Genomic DNA, 14,143 nt, shown 5'->3' with positions numbered 1-14,143 from the left:
GATTGCATATTCAGAATATATATGACGCTCATCATGAGAACATCACTAGTCTAGTATTTGGACCTACTTGCATCTAGTTTTGTTGTTGATCAACATCTTTAGAGGCCGGAATCAGTGTCATGATTCTAAATTAATTCTGGAATTAATTATCACAAGCAATGATGATTAATTGCTCAGACCCATATACGCTATCACAAGCAACCCAACTAATTGTAGAAGTACCTCGCTTGCTTGACTATTAAGAGCACTACAACGATCAGGAACTTACACTTGAGAGTGATTCACTTCTGATGGTAACTCATCAGCTGCTGGAGAATAATCATAAAGGAAACCAAACTACTCATGGCTAGATTCCGATGCTGCACAATTCAACATGTTGGACGTATAGGAAATGAAGCAGCTCATCGGTTAGCTAGACACGCTTGGCATGTAGATGATATTTCAATTTGGTGCGAATCTTGCCCAGAGGTCGTTCAACAAATTGTATGGGTGGACAAATCTTTGCAACAGCTTGTCTAATTTCAATGAAGCTTATTCAGTTATCAAAAAAAAGAAAAAAAGAAAAAGAGCACTACAACGAAGAAAACTCTTGCACCTGAATATTATATACTTGATATATATACGTGTGTGTGTATTCTTTGTCTCTACTAGATTTGGGTACTAAGAATATCAAGTATTTTCGGAATACTTCACGACTATTTATTATTTTATTATTACTTTTCATCAATTTTTTACTACTATTTATTCATTTTCATTATTATTTAATATTTTATTATTACTTTTGTACTATTATTTACAAATATTCTCAACACTTCTCATATGTTCTTAATACCTGATTAATTCGGAAAAAATGATAGGGTTATTACTTTCTTATTACTAATTTACTGCTCATTTTATATTTAATTTTTTTATTAATTTTTTATTTTATTTAATAGTTAAGAAATTGACTATTAATAAAATTATATATTTTTTAATTTTTTCGTAATAGTTAAAGATGTTAAAAAATTATTTAAAAAAATGATAAAAAAAAAAAAAAAAAACTTAAAATGAACTATGACTTTTATCACTACCCTTAATTCGGCCTTTAACTTTTTTTTTTTTTTTTTTACCTGCCATTGTTTTCAGTTTTGGGAAAAGATAAATCATGTGCTGTTGTTGGCGCAAATCATGAAATACTGCTGATCTCTCTCATTTTCAGCCTAAGCTTTTTTTTTTTTTTTTTTTACCTGCCATTGTTTTCAGTTTTGGGAAAAGATAAATCATGTGATGTTGTTGGTGCAAATCATGAAAGACTGCTGATCTCTCTCATTTTCAGCCTAAGCTAGCTCTGGCTTTAAGCACATATTGATCTATCTACTCTGTAAAGATTCTGCATGCATGTGCATGCTATTCCGAGTATATTCAATCAGGGCTAGCTGGTTGAAGTGGTTGGATAGATTCGATTGACTTTTTTTTTTTTTTCACGGTATCCAAGTTCATGTGAAGACAAGAACAACATATATAGTTTAAGGGAATTCGGGATCTAAAAAATGTTTCGAATGAGATTTTAGTTTTTTATCAAATGATTAAAAATATATTTTTTAATAATATTATGAATTTTTTATTTTTTTTAAATATTTATGATAATTAAAAAAATACATAAAAAAAAAGAAAAAAAATTATACTATTCGGAATATTTTTTAAATATCAAATTCGAAACCTATAGTAGTATTCATAGTTTAAATTGCTCACGTTAACAGTACTATAATTATTAATCAAAAGTCAAAAGAAAATATTCACTGCTTAATTTTATATTTATGTACTATATATATATATTTTTTTTAGGTGGGTTGGGGCGTAATTAAGTTAAATTTTTTTTAAGGTCAACACTAAACATGTCATAGATGATCTGTTCGATGAATCGATCGATCGATGCTGAAAACCTTGATCTAGACCCAGGAATAATTGCCTTGGACACAAAACTACCGTTTGGGAAGGGACAGAACAACAGCATGTTTGGAATTTCAACAACTTGAAAGCATAATTACCTAAAAAAAAAATGACCTAACAACTTCTGAAATGGCGCCCGTTTACCCACTTTGATATTACACGTTGGTGGGTACGTACTACAGAATAAACGAGATTAATGATTCCATGAGTAAATAAGCATATTAATGAAACGTCACCGAATCAAACTGATATATATATATATATATATAGTCTATCCTAGCTAGCCACGCCTAGGTCTTTCAGCAATCTGTTGCCTACAATAATCCAATATTTTGTCCCATATTTGCGGCTTTACAAATCTTTTTGGTGAGTCAACTGAAAGTCGTTGACTCGTTAGGCTGGTTCGGTTTCTTATATGTACTCACTCCAGATGAATTCGATTTAGGTTTAAATATTTTCTAATATTCAAATATTTAAATATTTAATTTTTAAATTATTAAATTTATTTCAATTCAAAATTTCTTTATATGTGAAATTTATAACTTTTTTCAACTCAACACCTATTTAGACATGAGACTCTCAACTTTTTTCAACTTCTCATAGATATATCTAAACTCATCTTAGATAAATTTCACATAACTCACTTTATTATCTCAACTCACTATTTTTTATAATGAATTCAACTCAACTCAATATCTAAATACAAGAAAAGCGACAAAAAGATTCTCATATATATAGCACTTTATGTAATGAAAGCAAGTGAAGTCTTCCAGGTAATTAATTATATGTAGTTTGCAATAAACCCACGTTTTTTTTATAGTCCAAATCAAACTAATTCTTACGTTCAAAGAGATAGTCTAGTCACATTTCGACCCGATATCCATCGATCAACTAAAGATCAATTTTACTTTGCCCATTTAGCAAGAGAATGAGCATTCCATTTGTTACTTTGCAAACCCCTTTAAACGTTTGAAATGACATCTATGTTCTACAATTTTGAAACGTCATAATAACTTTGTGATCACATCATGATACGATAACTCATAATTAATGCTTATTAGTAACATTAATATATATATATAAGTACTAATTAAATTCTTTAGGAATTGAATTTTTTCACTATAAAAGATGTGTACTCAACGGCAACTTACATGTATAATTTTTTATTTAAAAAATTGGAAAATAAATAGAACCACCTAACAGGACAAAGAGCCCATGCCAACTCTATCAACATGGGCCCCACTATGCGAAGTTACTTATTCTATAGAAGAAAATTACCATGTATATAATACTATCTTTATAGAATGGGATCGGAAAATAGTATAATGTTTGCAGTTTTTTTTTTTTTTTTTTTTTTTTTTTTTTTTTTTTTTTCCTTTAAGAAATAAAGGCAAAGGAATAAATAATGGTTCATAAGATGGCTCAAAAGGGGTTTATGTGTTGTTTAGCTTGGAATTTTAGAATTATCAAATGATCAACTATTCTAAAAACTTAAGGAGATAGAAAATGATGAATAATTATTTAATTATTTTCTCTTTAACATTTTTCCTCACATGCAAGACCAAAAATCAAGTGGATCCCATCTATTAGGAAAGAAACTTGAGATTTTAAGCTAGAAAATATGCACAAAATTAGGATCATTTGAATCCAAGACTATCACTTGATACCGTGCTAAAATCATTGATTATCTCAAAAACTGAACAAACTGATAAGAAAAATACTAATTAAATCAATTAAATTACATTCTCCATACTCCATAGGGAATGTCGTTGGACTAGACATTGGAGGATGGTTCATGCTCTTCCAGAGAACAAATGCTGCAATGAAATACAGAACATTAATGAAATGAACATAAACTACCTTAAGCTACTGTTCGTACGTAAGATGGCTCAAAACTCAAAAGGGTAGAACAATTGTGTGTGAAATTCCCCAGCAGTATAACTGGATCGGCATAAAGGCCCAAAAGGGCCCTAAACGGTAAGCGGCGGTGGATTGGGTTTGAGCGTACATGATGCGCATTCGGTAAGGGTTATACCAAGCCCAAACCACCACCTTCGTAGTATAATTTTTCGGTGCTTTATCCAAAGAAAATGAAGTATTAATTTACGTAGAATTTTATTTAATTTAATTTTCCAAATTTCTTGGATTAGAGACGCTTATAAATCCACATCAACAGTTAAGGAATTAGTATTAGGACTAAAAAGAAAAGGAAATGAAGTCTTTTGTTGTACACGTACGATGTATTAATAATACCTTCCATTTTTTTTTTTTTATTAATGTAGGTTTTTTTATTAATTTACAGAGACAATTTCCGTTTAAAATAATCTATTAAATAAATCTGTCGAAAATATTTCCAGCCATATATATATTTCTGGCTCCGTAAATCACCACAAATAATTCATTGTTGAAATCATGAGTACGTGCAAGGGATGGATTATACGTACGTACGTATGATCCACATCTAATGCATGTGTTGGACAATCATCGATCCGCTTTTCCCAATACTACCAAGCATAGTTGTTTACTTAGGCATCCAAAAAAAAAAAAAAATTGTTTAAAAAAGAAAAATGATAAAAGAAAGAAGAAATCAAATGCAGTCTAGGTGACGAGTATTAATGATTGTACTGCCTCCAAAAATTACTGAGAAAGCAAAGTTCTTCGGAGAGTACGAGTTTGTGAAGCTCACAGAAGTTTCATAGTGGTAATGACCAAATCTTTGTGGATTTGGCAGTCTTTAGATGAAACGTCCAAATGAAAGGCTCTCGTTATATAAAAATGATATTTATAGTTGTGAGTGTACAAGCGCCGTATAGTTACTTTGAGAAAAATGAATAAATATGGGATCAATATGAAAAGAAATTAATTTTTTAATAGTGGACCCTACTTTTTTTCAAAGTGACTACATAGCGTTTGCATATTCTACGACTGTATGTAGCATTACTACTCATCATATGACCTATAGTCACATTAAAACATTGTAAAAATTAAGAATTTTTAATTTTCAAGTTCTTAAGCAAGGGCCAATCCACATACGGATCAAGTTTCACATTTTTTGTGAATATAAGTTTTGATATCGTTTGTAACACGTCAATAGAAAGTCTATATATCACGTGGTTTATATTTCAAAAGGTCTAGTTAATGATACAATAAAACTCCATTAAACCATTATAAAGGGTAAAAAATTTGTCATTTCCAAATAATATGCAGAATCACATACACTTTCTATCCTTCTCATAATTTTTTTAACTACATTTCAACGTTTCCCACGAAACAATGCTCTCCGGAATTTTGGAAGCTTGCTTTATCGTTTATCTCAGCTTTTGCTGTTTTGCTTTTATGTTTCTTGCAAGGCATGCCTAACCAACCTACCCATCCTTTGCCTCCACTCAGCTACCTTTCTTTCACTCACTCCTAAGAAAGCAGTATTGCCCTGCAAGACTAGATAATGTGTTAATATAAATTTACAAGAGGAAATAAAAACAAAGGGAAAAGATAATTGATCTAGGTTCTGTGGCATGGAGATTAAGGTCATGCAATCTGATTCCCAGAATAATCAGGATGAATCAAAACATCCCCTCTTGAGAGATGGAGTTGAAACAGAGGAGAAAACACCTACACAGAAGGCCATTAGCCAGACATTTCAGAGCACAGCTCATTTGGCCAATCTCTTACCTACAGGATCAGTCATGGCTTTCCAACTTCTATCACCCATTTTCACAAACCAAGGTAAATGTGACCCAGTTGGCCGGTTCATGACTGCTGCACTCTTGACCCTCTGTGGAGTATCATGTTTCCTGCTAAGCTTTACCGATAGCTTCAGGGACAACAAGGGAAGTGTTTGTTATGGTTTTGCCACATTCCGGGGCCTCTGGGTCATTGATGGGTCTGCAAATCTTTCACCTGAGGTTGCTGCAAATTTTCGGCTGCGCTTCATAGATCTCATGCATGCCTTCATGTCGATACTGGTATTTGTAGCAGTTGCATTGTTTGATAAGAATGTGGTGAGTTGCTTCTTCCCGACACCATCGCATACGACCAAAGAGTTTCTTACAAGATTACCAGTCGGAATTGGTGTCGTTTGCAGTATGATGTTTGTTGTGTTTCCCACGAAGCGCCATGGAATTGGCTTCCCCTCTCTCAAAATTAACAAAAGTAGGTTCACCGCGTCCAGAAGTTCTGCCTCCACCCTGCATGCAGCAGTGCCAGGAATAAAATAATAACCAATATTGATTCATGATGCAAGCTGCCATGGAAAGACAGCTTTGTTTGCTTTCTGTATGTACCTCTCTGCCTTCAAAAGTTATATCACTCTGTGAGCTAGTTTCAGTGTTGATATCTTTTCATTTAAATTTCTGGAACGAGTGTTATCTTCTCTTTGATGTATATCAATGTTAACCGATTCCATGCGATAATTGAACCGTTACTTAGCGGAAATATGTTGCCTTGTCCATACTTGTGAATATGCAGGATGTGCTACTATTGGTAGTGAAAGGTGATTGTGACTCGGCATAAAAATAAAAAATGTAGTTCAGCGCGAGGAAAGTGGTGGGATGTATGTCTGCGTGGGCGTCAACGTCAATCACTTTTGAATCATGGATATTGGATAATATATAGCACTTTATCGAGTAAGGCTTAGATAGATGCTCTAAATAGACAAGTTTCTTATAATATTTTTGTGAAAATATAAGTTTTATTAATAAGAATAACTTTTTTTAATATTTTTGTAAGGTGGGATCTACTTTTTTACAAGAACTTACATCAGATTTATCTATTTGAAACTTAATACAAATCATTTCTCTTATAAAAAATATCGAGTAGATCAACAACTGCATGCGAAGAATATACCAAATTTTAGTTTTAATAATAAGATTGACTGAGTTTTAATAGTGTAAGTCAAAATCCACATGATATGTACATATTTTTGCAAAGGTTAGGAAGGCTTTTATACACATTTGGCGGCTTCCAAAGCTTTACCTTATCCTTGTCCTTTTTCTAGTTTTACTCTATGTTTCTTCTCCTCCTTGTTTCACTTTATAATAAAAGTATTAATTTGGATTTAATTTTGTCTAATTTCTATTGAAATTGCACTCGTTGGATGGAAAACACGTACGTATGGCATAATAAGAAATAGAAAAGAAATACTTATCTCATATATGATTGGTTGACCAGGATTGTGTTGAATATTTTAAGATTTTTCTTTGTTTTCCTTACCAAATATAACAGGTACCAAGTCAATTTTTTTGTTTAATTTGAGGTGTCCTAATAAAGAAAGAAAAGATAAAGGTAAGATGTCCGTGATAACAGTTGCCAAACAATAATAATACTAGAGTAACTCCTACCTCTCCACCTCTCATGATATAGGAAGAGGGAAATAGAAACGATAAGGCAATAAAAAAACAGCCAACCACGAATGGATAAGACGCCCTCACTCCCAGGCCTTTCGCTTGCGATAAGACGGGCCCGCACTATATCATCCTCCTCCTCCTCCTCCTCCGTATCCACATCCACTTTCTTAATCCCTTAACCACTCCTCTGTTGGGACCGCATACAACCACCTACCTCATCTGACCGTCCATCTATCTATCGGCTGATCAACTTGTGGATCTAACTTATTACTGTGTTCCGCGATGCATGGGATTGTTAATCCAAGTACTAGGAATTCGAGAAGTGATGAACCGCTCGTGCTCGGCTTCGCTTCGCACTGCTCACCCGTGTACAAGTTATCGTGAATAAGAGCCCAGCGTAGCTTATAGCTACCACATTTCCCCTCGCTCTCTCTCTCTCTCTCTCTCCTCCCCCTCTTTCTCTCTCTCTCTGTCAGGTCATGGAGTCGAGAATACTGTCACGCACCGCCACCTTCGGTTCCCTCTCCAACCTCCGGAAGCTACCGAGAGAGAGCGGCAGCAGCTGCAACACCACTAGCGTCAGCTTCGTCTCGGCGAGGCCGATAGGAGCCGTGGGAGAAGGAGGGAACCTGATATGGGGGAGGCAGCTCCGACCGGCTCTGCTGCTTGAGAGCTCGAGCCTCGGCGGGAAGCCGCGAGAGACTCTAAGGGCTGGCCACGTGGGCGCCGCTGCCTCTTCATCGCCCGCCGAAGGGAGCGATTCCGCCGGGTGAGGTCCGTCTCCTACGTCCTGACTCGGCCGAACCGGCCGCGTCAGTCTCCCCTACTAATAGTCTTCAATCTGACACCTTTTTATTTCAGGGAAGCGAAGGTTGCTCCGCTAGGGTTCATCGATAAGTACCCGGCTCTCGTCACGGGGTTCTTCTTCTTCATGTGGTAGGTTAACCGTTAACGTGCTTCCACTAATTTGCGCCGGTTGCGCACCCAAGCGACCGAGGCGCCACTTGGCGTCGATACGGTCTCTCCTGGTCTATATGCTGGTGTATGTGAAATTACTAGATTGTCCCTGTGCAGGTACTTCCTGAACGTGATTTTCAACATAATCAACAAAAAGATCTACAATTACTTCCCGTATCCTTAGTAAGTACTTACAGCTGAGCTAATGACATGTTAAATATTAATTAACTAATGCATAAAAATCACGTGTGCTTTTACAAAAGTGCGCATGACTGTAAATACGACCAACTTTAGGGGTACATTATCGTGAAAGCCGGTTTGTTGTGGTGTTTCCAACTTTTGCAGTTTTGTGTCGGTTGTGCACTTGTTCGTCGGGGTGGTTTACTGTTTGGTGAGCTGGGCCGTGGGCCTTCCCAAGCGCGCTGTAAGTGAAACCCTTCCCTTCCGGCTTCAAGTCCATTTACTTCGTAACAGTTAATTTAGTTATTTATTTTTAATATTTTCGGATGTGTTTTGTCAGATTGTTTCTTGCTTATTAGGCCTATAATTGTCTTTTTTCTGTATATTAAAAAAATAGCTAGCTTATATGCTTTTTTTTTGCCATTTAAATTTAAGGAGAAAAATAAAAGTCGTTTGGCTTCATTCATTCAAGTAAAATTGGAATGCGTTTGTTTTCATTGTTTAAAAGTAAAGAAACTTGCATGTACACAACCACTAAACTTTCATGCGAATATCTATTAAAATGAGAATTATGTAAAAGTTGTATATTGGGTGTGTACTCCATTTGAAAAAAAGGTGTAATCCATAATTAAAAAAATAATCTTTTTATGCGGGTCTCAAATTTATCCACTTTTTTTTTTTAAAAAAATGAGTGCGTTGGTCTTACATATCTTAAGACTACAAATATCATTTCTCTATTTTCTTATATGTGAATCATCGATCATGAGGCCAAGGACCAAGGAAGGAATTTAATCTAGAAGGGGGTCCCGAGGCATTTTCAACTAAATGCTAACTTGCATTTTCTCTTTTTAGGTTTGTACGGAGAAATATGAGATTCTAATACATTCGCAGTCCTTGGCCTTATGATCGATGATTCATGGTCCTCTCATTGTTTTTCTACCATTGCTGTCAAGTCTCTACGCATGTCCTGGAATTTAAATCAACATCAAAGTCAATGATGAATGTGGCATGAAGAATTAGTAGTTTAAATTACAGATTTAGTAATTTGAAGTTGTTTAAAAAAGGGTGGAATATTACCCGTCCTTGAGATCGGAGAGTGTATAATTTCATGCTTCTCCCCTGTGATGTATAATCTGGTTACTGTTTTGGAAGTCTCGGGACAGGGCTTATTCCTATGAGCAGAATCTCTATATCGTACAATTTTTTTTTTCTTTTTTGGTACTTGAAACCCCTTCTTTCTCTCTGTAGCCTATGGACTCAAACCTCCTAAAGCTGTTGATCCCTGTTGCTGTGTGTCACGCACTTGGCCACGTGACCAGTAATGTCTCTTTTGCAGCTGTTGCTGTCTCCTTCACTCATACAATCAAAGGTGATAGAAAATTTGATGCTCTTCAGGGATTCTAGCTTTGTGTTGTTATTACATGACCAACACCGGTTGAGTCAAAAGTTTCTTCATCTAAAATTCTATTTATTTGTTTCAGCTCTTGAGCCCTTCTTTAATGCTGCTGCCTCTCAGTTCATTCTTGGGCAATCAATACCCATCACTTTATGGCTGTCCCTGGCTCCCGTTGTTCTTGGTAAGATCTTACTTCTGTTTACTTGCTTGTTTCAGTTATATATGCAGGTTGAAATGTTCTTAATCTCAGCAGACCAAACCACTTGACTGCAGGCAGGCTGATTTATGAAATTATGTATCTGTTAAGATTGCATGTCATGAAATTATATTATCTACAAAGTGTGCTTATCTTTAACTTGACATGCAGGTGTGTCCATGGCATCGTTGACCGAGCTGTCATTCAACTGGACTGGCTTCATTAGTGCCATGATTTCCAATATATCCTTTACTTACAGGAGTATTTATTCAAAGAAAGCCATGGTTATCTTCTATGCAACTCTTATTAACCCCTTTACTGGAGTTGAACATGCAAAGCCGTTAAATGAGTTTAGAAAGTTGTTAACTTCCATAAATCAAAAGCTTTTCTACTGATCTTTTTGTTTTTAAATGTTAATTTGCAGACTGACATGGATAGTACTAATATCTATGCTTATATTTCGATCATTGCCCTCTTCGTCTGTATTCCACCTGCCATCATTGTAAGTGAACTTATCTTGCAACCCCTAGATTTGGATGTATGTACTGACCTGTATAATGCATCTGATAAGTTTATGTTCTAAAGTCTCTAATTGTTTTTTTGTCCTTGTTTTATTTTACAGTTGGAGGGACCTCAACTACTTAAGCATGGTTTTAATGATGCAATTGCAAAAGTAGGTCTAACCAAGTTCATCACAGACCTTTTTTGGGTGGGGATGTTTTACCACCTTTACAATCAGGTAAATTTGTTTTCTGCATATTCTTTGGTAACCGATGCTTTCTTGCAATTATGTGAGTCCTCTCTTCTGTGGATTATCGTCAACAGTCTCAAAATTTGCATTCCGTACAAAGCCAACTGCTGGATTCATTTCTACTGGGTCCCTGAATTTCAGAGATTGATAATTTTTGCATACTATCACGTTAAGAGCTAATAAAAACTTACACATGCAGTTGGCCACCAACACCCTGGAGAGGGTGGCACCTCTTACACATGCAGTAGGCAACGTGTTGAAACGAGTATTTGTGATTGGATTCTCAATCCTGATCTTCGGTAAGTTTTTATCGTCTGCTATTTCCTTTCTTCCACTCTTAGTCTTTACTTGCCTCTAGAAGTTTATTTATGGAATGATGTCTAACATATGATTCCTTGCAGGTAATAAGATTTCAACACAAACTGGTGTTGGAACAGCCATTGCAATTGCTGGTGTAGCAATCTACTCTTACATCAAGGCCAAGATGGAAGAAGAGAAACGAGTGAGTTTCTTAGCTTAGAATATTAAAGAAAAAAGAAAAGAAAAGAAAGGATAGCCTTATGGAGGAGCCAAATTTTACACCAATCCTAGGTTACTAGTATTGAAGCATTCAATCCAAAACCTTAAACTAGTAGAAAGACAGCTCTAACTACCTAGCAATGAGCAGCAATTATACTTCAGAAAATATTTTTATCAACTTAAGTTGAGTATACTGCTGATATTTCGACATTTTGGTATGTTTGCGCCACCCATTAAACTGGTCCATGCTGTGCTTGCCTTTTGATTGCCATTTAGGTGGATCCTCTGATATTCCGGTAAATTAGGATTCTCCAGAAACCAGAAAAACCCGACATATTTTTGTTCAGCATGCAATTTGATGTGATTTTATTTGTCCCATGCATAAATGAATCCAGAGAAAGTGGTAAAAGAGGCATTTCCTTGTGGTTTCCTGATGGATCTCAGATAGCTTTGCTGCTCTACCTATTATGCTATGTTTTGATGTACCTTTGGTATTTAAGCTGAATTTTTTCGATCTGATTTTCCTTTTGGCAGCAAGCGAAAGCAGCATGAGAAGAAAAGAGGTCTGAACATGGGGAAGAAAATAATCATGCGATGTAAATTTTTAAATGTTTCCTTCATTAAAAGAAAAAAGGATGACAATTTGAGTATCCGAAAAAAAAAGGTGGTGTATCCTATTATCTTAATATCTTTGATTCATTGTGGTAGCTCTTAATTTCTTGATCAATCTTCATTGATTCAGAGTAAAGACAATTGCTAATTTGCAATCATCTGGTGTTGAGATGAGCTTAACATTATGAATCACCTTGTCTGTTACAATTCATAATGAGCCTTAAAGGACATGAATTTCTTGATTATCTTCTTCCTTTTCTAACGCATGCTAAATTGCAGATATTGGAATTAATGTAAATAATAAAGAAATTAATAAAAGTACTCCAAATGTCTTGGGGTAATTTATGGTATGAGTTTCTGCGATTTTAATACTCTGTTTTGAATAAATACCATCACAGTAGGTTACTTCTCTTCTTTTCTCAGGCATTTTAATTTATTAAATAGAACTTATTCGGTTTCAAATAAATAAATAGAATTTATTCGTGGGCAAGTCCATTTAAAACAGAAACAAAACCAGCTAAAAAAAAAAAAAAAATTAAAAAATGATAATGCCCGGAACTAAAATAAAGAAATGGTATTTTAATATGCAGTGCCTGATTGAATTTTGTGTTATTGTTTGAGAAAAAAAAAAAAACTATGAACAACATGCTGATTAGACGTAATTCGGTAATCGTCCAGTTATTTTTATGTATTTTACTGATGTGATTGATTGTATTAATTTTTTAATATAAAATAATTACTTTAATCAATTACATACGTAAAAAAATATATAAAAATAAATACACGTAGCATAACTCATTCGAGTGAGTTTATTTTTTTTGTCATACTTTTACATCTGCAAAATATTTATTGCCGGATTCGAATCTACGCAAACGATTCTACTTTTAAGTATTTGGAAACTTTTTCTTTTTTTAAAAGAGCCTCTGTTTTAAGTGTTCTATGGAAGAGCTTTAGTATGATGCATTTTTCTAGTATAAAATGTTGAAATTACAATATTTCCAAAATGATAAGTATTAAAATTAATTTGGAAGATCTGGTTTAATTTGTATTTGATGTAAGACTAATGGTAAATTTGGCTAGTAATTACTATTAATTAGTGCCACGATCTTCTTTTTCAAGCATGTTTATTATTTAATAGTATATTTATTTTCTTTTTTTAAAGTAAAATTATTTTCAATTACTACCAGATTTCCTCCACATATAAATTATGTTTGAAAAATATGAATTTAGTAAAAGATGAGTAAAGACACCCGCCACCTCACCCTGCTCAATGTTTTGGATCATCAACCCATTAAATGTCACCGTACAATTTGCGGTAGTTGGCGATAGAAATTAGGTTGACTGTAATAAGATATGAGCAGCACCATGAGTATAAATAAATTTTTTAAGAAATTTATAGATTGATATGATTTTATATAATATGATAGATTTATTTTATAATAAAATTAATTTTTTAATTAAACGTAATATATCAAATAATTTATAAATTTATTTTTATAAAAAAATTTTTATGGCCAAAATATTTCTCACAATATAAGGAAAAAAGAATATTCTCAGAGAATGTTTGGATACTAAGTTGAGATGAGATGAAAATTAAATAAAATATTATTAAAATATTATTTTTTAATATTATTCTTATTTTGAGATTTGAAAAAAATTGAATTATTTATTATATTTCATTTGAAATTCAAAAAAGTTATAATGTTCGAATGAGATAAGATGAGTTGAGATATTTTTAAATGGATAGTGATAGGGTTACTACCCATCTACTATTCAAGTGTATTTCAATTTTTTTATATTATTTTTTTAAAATATTTTTTTAACATCCTTAATCATTGAGAAAAAATTTAAAAAATATATAAATTTACTAATATTCAATTCCTTAATCATTGAGTAAAATAAAAAAATAAAAATAATAGTAGATAGATAATAATAGAATAGTAACCCTATCATTATTCTTTTTGAATACAAACAAGGCGAACATCAATTTCATGTTTTTCTCCATCTAGGGTATTATTTTCTCTATCTATTTTTAGATTAAGCTATTTTCTTTTTTTTTTTTGACATGACATTGTAACAATTCAAGTGAGTTTGTTAGATGATATGGTATTGGATTGTTGTAAAATGTGGTCGACAAAAACCTAGTTGAGGTAATTGTTATACAATACGAACACATAATGCAGACGAATTGCTGCGTAGCTTGACCTCATAGAAAAGGGATTCAAGACTCAAGTCCTTATATAATAACTAACCGGATT

The 14,143-nt window shown here is 33.7% G+C and overlaps 2 protein-coding genes across 3 annotated transcripts; both read left to right on the top strand.

Moving 5' to 3' along the window:
* Nucleotides 1-5,364: 5,364 nt before the first annotated feature.
* LOC121266394 (protein DMP4-like) lies at nt 5,365-6,440 on the top strand. The gene has a single exon (XM_041170210.1). The coding sequence runs from the start codon at nt 5,445-5,447 to the stop codon at nt 6,144-6,146; it is 702 nt and encodes a 233-aa protein (XP_041026144.1). The 5' UTR covers nt 5,365-5,444; the 3' UTR covers nt 6,147-6,440.
* A 1,105-nt stretch (nt 6,441-7,545) lies between these two features.
* On the top strand, nt 7,546-11,977 carry LOC121266393 (triose phosphate/phosphate translocator, chloroplastic). 2 transcript variants are annotated; one of them, XM_041170208.1, is made up of 12 exons: nt 7,546-8,043; nt 8,136-8,210; nt 8,349-8,414; nt 8,577-8,655; nt 9,660-9,780; nt 9,893-9,988; nt 10,175-10,287; nt 10,428-10,505; nt 10,626-10,742; nt 10,954-11,053; nt 11,156-11,256; nt 11,808-11,977. In XM_041170208.1, the coding sequence occupies exons 1-12, from the start codon at nt 7,754-7,756 to the stop codon at nt 11,823-11,825; spliced, it is 1,254 nt and encodes a 417-aa protein (XP_041026142.1). In that variant the 5' UTR covers nt 7,546-7,753; the 3' UTR covers nt 11,826-11,977. The 2 variants fall into 2 exon arrangements, with proteins under 2 accessions (XP_041026142.1, XP_041026143.1); XM_041170209.1 differs by having other exon boundaries at nt 7,895-8,048.
* Nucleotides 11,978-14,143: the final 2,166 nt, after the last annotated feature.

Source organism: Juglans microcarpa x Juglans regia, chromosome 5D (genome assembly GCF_004785595.1).
Source record: "Juglans microcarpa x Juglans regia isolate MS1-56 chromosome 5D, Jm3101_v1.0, whole genome shotgun sequence".
NCBI lineage: Eukaryota > Viridiplantae > Streptophyta > Magnoliopsida > Fagales > Juglandaceae > Juglans > Juglans microcarpa x Juglans regia.
This window is presented reverse-complemented; position numbering and strand designations above follow the sequence as displayed.